The 5,956-nt window shown below is 36.5% G+C and overlaps 1 protein-coding gene across 1 annotated transcript; it reads right to left on the reverse strand.

Annotated features, from left to right (window-relative positions):
* Positions 1-2,199: 2,199 nt before the first annotated feature.
* LOC117634540 (probable flavin-containing monooxygenase 1) lies at positions 2,200-5,539 on the reverse strand. Its single transcript, XM_034368690.1, has 5 exons — positions 4,979-5,539; positions 4,275-4,515; positions 3,268-3,449; positions 2,795-3,147; positions 2,200-2,705 (listed from the first exon to the last, which is right to left on the reverse strand). The coding sequence occupies exons 1-5, from the start codon at positions 5,423-5,425 to the stop codon at positions 2,363-2,365; spliced, it is 1,566 nt and encodes a 521-aa protein (XP_034224581.1). The 5' UTR covers positions 5,426-5,539; the 3' UTR covers positions 2,200-2,362.
* Positions 5,540-5,956: the final 417 nt, after the last annotated feature.

Below are 5,956 nucleotides of genomic sequence, written 5' to 3' on the forward strand. Positions count from 1 at the left end.
ATTGATTATAAAGAAAATAAGTTTATAATTAAATGCATGACCTCATACCCCAATGAGTCCTATTCAAGAAATTGAGTTAGAATTAAAAGAAAAAAAAAAATCAATACACTACGTAATTTAGATCAATTCAAAATTGGTTGCATTACAAATTTTTTTTTTCCTTTTACTAATATTTTTAAATGTACTTAAATTTTTTTCATTATGTATGTATAATGTATATATAATGTTCGCCAATAATATCAAAGAAAACTTGTGTCTTTGGTTGGTTGTGACAGAACTATGGACAAATTAAAAATTGTGGGAATGCATTAAATGTTTTGCATATAAATTAAATATATTGATTGTTGTCTAAACTTTTGTAGGATTAATTCAAAATATTTCGGAATAAATCGGAATTTCTAGATCGGAATGTTTTTCAAATATTTGGAATTTTTAAAATCGAAATATATTAGGAATATATCGGAATTATTGGATCGGAATCAGTTCGGAACATTTTGGAATATTTCGGATCGGAAATTTCAGAAATTTCGGAAGTTCCATGTACATTCCGAATCCGATCCAATTTTTTTCGGAAATTTCAGATTTCGGCATTTACGAAATTCGGATTTGTCGGAGCCGGATTTTTTTGGAAATATTCGGACCGGAATCGGTCGGAATCGGATTTTCCAATCCAACTTGCACCCCTAGGTTGGGTTGTGGGTTTTTCCCTTTTTTTTTTTTTTTTTTTTTTTTTGTCTTTAGTTTGACCAAAAGAGATAAGGTTTTCCAAATGTTGTGTCTTGATTGTGTTCCATCAAATTCAACCTTCCATAAACAGCTCTAAAAAATTAGGTGAAGTGCTTCTGCCAACTAAGCTATGTTGTGTCTTGTTTGTGTTCCATCATCAACCTCTACAAATTAGGTTTGATGCTGTTCAACTGCGTCTAGCATTCACCTTTTGTCATTTGTGTTTGTGATTTTGCCGGTTTAAGAAAAGTTATTATTTTCTCATTAATTTTTACAATTTGGAATATTTTCAGGGCCGATAGCAATGAAGATGGAAGAATCACAAGGGAAGGGGTGCAAGAGGTAAAATAAAATAAAAATTGTTGACTGCAGGAAACTAATAAAATCCCATCTAACATTTGCTTTTGTAGCAAGTTATTTATTCCTCTCCTTGATCCAAAAAAAAAAAGTTATTTATTCCTCACAAAGCCAAATAAATGTTGCTTTCATTCAATTGTTACAGCTTATAATGCTCAGTGCTTCATTACCAATAGACGAACAAGATCCTGAAAACCTCTATTTACAAAAAAAGATGTGAGGAAAAAAATCCCGAGTACAGCCGCCCGGCCATACAATTTTTTAATAAAAACTTTTGTATAGCCGAGCGGCTATACTCTTTTTATTTAAAAAAAAAGGCGCGCATCGCCGCAAGGCTATACTATTTTTATTATAAAAAATTTGAGTATAGCCGGGCGGCTATACTATTTGTATAAAAAGGGGTCCGCATGGCGCCGCGTGGCTACACTTTTTAAAAGTAATAAAACCATAGTATAGCCATGCGGCTATACGAGTTTAAAATCGTAGTATGGCCGTCCGGCTTTACGCTTTTTATTTAAAATAAGTATAGCCGCTCGGCTATACTGTTATTAGAAACCGAAGAGTATAGCCCCGCGGCTTTACCGTTTTAAAATTTTTATAAGCGTTCCTATACTGATTGTTCTCCAACAAACATTTTCTAGTATGGCAAAGCTTGAAGTACATCGGTAAATTTGCTTGGTTTGTTGGAGGACATCATCAGATTCAGCCTTGGGTGAGTTGATTGCAAATCGTGCTTGAAGTTGATTATGAAGTTTTAAATTTATGTGGGCTTTTGCAAAGAAATACAAACTTCCGTCCACATTACTCAGCGAGCAGGGTAATAAGGTGAGGAAATGGGGAGTGCCATCAGATCTGTTTGGGACATTGCCTGGCAGACAGATTCAACAACCAGTTCCAACCTCAGAAGCATACTGATGAAACTCTCAAACTCCTTCAAAGCCTTTAAGGCTCTCCTTTTTTTTTCATCCCTGTGTCCATTATCTCCACCGGATATGGTTAGCAAGTGGTTATTTTTGTATATTTCAAAGCCAGTTGAGATGGTTAATGTTCTCTTATCCCCTGCCTTTTTGCCCTTCTGCAATATCACCACATTCACATCATACTTTTGGGAATTTCAAAGTAAACAATGGAAAAATTCTTTATTCAGATAATATAGATTATGATTTGCTAATACATGATACATTGATCATTTTTCCTACAAGTAGGTGTTCTTTATTTTGGGTTCTGGTGTAAAGGAGCTATCAATTATACATTTAGGATGTTATTGCAAATTATAGGTTCATTGTTTCTTCAGATAGTCTTGACTGCCATAGGGGCTAAATGCTTCTGCCAACCAAGTATTCTTCCTCCAAGATGTCCACCCCATCTCCTCACAAATTTCATCACTGTGGTTGATGCTAAAAGTAGAAATGCAATGCCTCTTGTAGAACCTGGTTGTTTTCTTCGAGACTTCCAATTCTTTCCTTGTTTGCTCAAGCATTTGCTCCACACTTGGGAGCTTAAATTTGTTATCCAGCAGCCTAGCCAGCCATATGCTGCGCAGTTCTGAAGAGTGAAGGTTCGAAACACTCTCGAGATAACCCACGAAAGCCATGTTTGGGATCAAAGGATGGATTGTGCCCCTGCAAAAGAAACATTCAAACAGTTTTTACTCTCCAATTTTAACATTTCTAACACTTGGTAATTTATGGAAATCTTAGAAAACAAGTACCTGTATAAGGGTATGAGACCAGAAGGGTATTCTAGCAAGCTGCGAAAAGGCTCTGGTAAGATGGACTTAACTTTTTTCTTACCATCATAACCAGTTGCAAAAACCACAACATCAGCCTTGATCTTAGTGTTGTCATCAAATTCTATTCCATCTTTACAGAACCACCATTTTGATTCTGATCTTTTGAACAGAATCTTGCCTTTATCAGCCTCAGAGAAGAAATTCTCAGGCATGATGGCCATCTGGCAGGATGCATAGTCTTCCTCAAATGGATGGTCTGGTTTCAGTCCATACTTCTCCAAAGGCAGCTTCCACAGTATGTATGATTCAATAAACTTGGACACTGCATGCCTCTGTGAACAAACATAACACAACAACCAAATCTCAGTGCTCTGTTATTAGCTACAGAGCAAGATAGTACTAAAACATTTTATTTTCTTGAATCAATGAAGTAATTAATGTTGTTGATTTACCATTGGAGACATAACTAGGGAGCAAAGGAGGGCCCTGAGGAAGCTTTGGTTAGGTCTTTGATGGAGAAACTGTGAAGATCGTGTTGAATAGAACAAGAAAAAGGGCAAACCCCAAACCCAATAGTGGGGAACAGTCCAATGTAAAGTCCTTACAACCATGGTGCATGGCTTCCCTTCTGGTCCTGAAATAAAAAATCCATGAAAAATCAAACCACCAAAATAACTCAGGTCAACAAGACGTTTTTTTTTTTTTAACAAAGCGATATTGGGAGAGGGGAAATCGAATTTAGGACTTAGGATGTAGGTTTAAATGCTTTTAACCAATTGAATTACTAACCCGTCGCATAACTTTTAGAATTGGACTAACACATTTTTCTTAGAATAGAGACTTTCAGCAACAAAAGAAGACAAGAAGGTGGCATGCTACATTAGTGTGTGCGTTATGCAGATGGGTCAAGGTAAGGAAATAGTAGTGTAAAAGCTTAAAGAAAATTTGAAATTTGTATCATCTGCATATTTATGAAAGTTATGATGTTAGATATTGAACAGCATATATATTTGTTTCAAGTCAAATCTGATGTTGTGGAATTCTATTCTATTCATGTGATTCAGAATCGTCGAAAACACGTGTCTAGTCAAAATGTAGTCAAAACCAAATTTAATTGAGTTCTCTTTGACACTTTGACCACGCAACGCAATTTTGCAATCTTTATTAATGAATTCTTGGCTAGCTGAGCTGTGTTGTGTGTGTATGAGACTGTGACTTGTGTGTGGAACTAACTATAACCATGCAAATTCCAACCCTTAACGTGGAAAATGCGACCAAATTGTGGTTGTGAACATTTATTTTTGTTTTATTTTCATTGGGAATATTTTTTTAACCAAATTTTTCCAGTGATCATCATCACTGAAGATGAATTGGTTAGCATATATCATCATCACTGCACTCGAAAATCAAACAAGTACATGAAAGGTGATGGAAATCATATAAACCCTTATATATTTACCTTGATTTGCCTCTGCACACTCGATGGCTAAATCAATAGCTGATTTTTTGTAGCCAACTACGACCACCTTCTTGTCCTTTAGCAAATCAGAAGCAGCGTCCTTGTCCAATTTGCAGTAATCAAGAGCATGCAGAGTCTGGCCTTCAAATACTTCAGGGCCTTTGTTCTGTGGAAACTGTGGAAGTTTGGGTATATCACCATACTTCCCAATGCAAACCACAATGAACTCGAAGGCGTACCACTGTATTATTCAAAACAAACACAACAAAATCAGAACACCGAAAAAACATAAAATTATGATTAATGCTGTATGCAATTTCATAAGTGGGATTTTGGAAAAGAAAAAGAAACTATTTGTTGAGAGTATAGGACATGTCAGTAATATGCATATGTAACATGGGAAATGTTTTCTCTTGTTAGGTAATATGACAACACCAGATATTTATATTGTCAAATTGTGAATATGGATCGTTGATCAGATTTAGGTTATAGCTCTTGTCTCAACCTGGATCTAAACAAAGCAATATTAGTTAGGTTGTGTAACATTGGTTGTGAGTTTCATGTTACAACCACTAGTGGAGAAACTACAAATCCATGTTACAACCACTAGTGGAGAAACTACAAATCCACATGACATGTTGAAAACCCTATACATGCAAGTGACTCATAATATACCAAAATTTGGGTATGAAATAGCTAACAACCTGAATGGCCTCTGAATCATTGGTCTGCACAGAAACCTCCCAAACAGGCTGACCGCGGCCTGGCGAGAGGCCCCCATACTCCACAGGTTTTACAGAAAAATCAACGGTTTCCCGGTCACCAACAAACCGAACCTCGACCACCTTGGAATTGAACCTCACGAACTTAAGCACATCAAAGTGCTGAGCATAAGAGTCCAAGTAGTCCAATATCTCAAGATGGGAAGGAAAGTCTGCGTTCTCCCTGTCAGGCCAAGGGAAGTCAGAGAACTCATAGTCACGTCTATGAGATTGAAGCTTTGTGGAACTGTAAGAACAATGCCTCCAGACGCCTCCAATGGAATCAGAGGCTTCAAGAACAATAGGGTTGTGATGGGCTAGCTGCTTGGCTGCTGCTAAGCCACTCACACCGGCACCAATGATGCCAAGTTTTGAGACAATTGGAGCCATTGTTGCTGGTTTTGGTGTGTTTCAAAGCTTTTTTGGTTTGAAAGATGAGATGATTTTGAAAAGGTGGTGTATATTTTGATATATACTCGATTTGCTCGGTGTACAAAACAAGCTGAGGGCAAAAGCCATTTATAGGGGTTGCATGAGCGAGTCTGGTCTCATGTATGATGTAAGCATGAATGTGAAATTGATTTTGAGATCAAAGGCTTTGTTAGGGTAAAAGATTGTGACCAATATTTCCCTAGTAATCGTATGTGAAATTGGCCCGTCAAGGAGAGGAACCTTCGTGGTTTATTTACCTTAATAATAATATTATCATAATTATTTATTGCAAATTGAAATTAATAACAAAAATACAGTGGTGAGTGTATGAAGTGTTGCCATACCTAATTTTCTAAGAAAAGTATAAGATCTACCACGTGATAAAAGTATTTCTATAGATGAAATCATGATGCCCAGGCACCTCAGGTCTACCAAACAATTTAATGCACCTTTAGATGTAGTTGTCCCTCACTTAAAGTATTAATTACA

Source organism: Prunus dulcis, chromosome 7, assembly GCF_902201215.1.
Source record: "Prunus dulcis chromosome 7, ALMONDv2, whole genome shotgun sequence".
In the NCBI taxonomy this organism is placed as follows: domain Eukaryota; kingdom Viridiplantae; phylum Streptophyta; class Magnoliopsida; order Rosales; family Rosaceae; genus Prunus; species Prunus dulcis.

Bases quoted from the DNA above. Each gene is read 5' to 3' on its own strand.
- LOC117634540 (XM_034368690.1), bottom strand. From the start codon at position 5,425: ATGGCTCCAATTGTCTCAAAACTTGGCATCATTGGTGCCGGTGTGAGT. The intron at 3,450-4,274 runs GTAAATATATAA...TTTTTATTTCAG, and splicing joins GTGTGCAGAGGCAAATCAAG to GACCAGAAGGGAAGCCATGC. The intron at 3,148-3,267 runs GTAAATCAACAA...GTTTGTTCACAG, and splicing joins CCCTAGTTATGTCTCCAATG to AGGCATGCAGTGTCCAAGTT.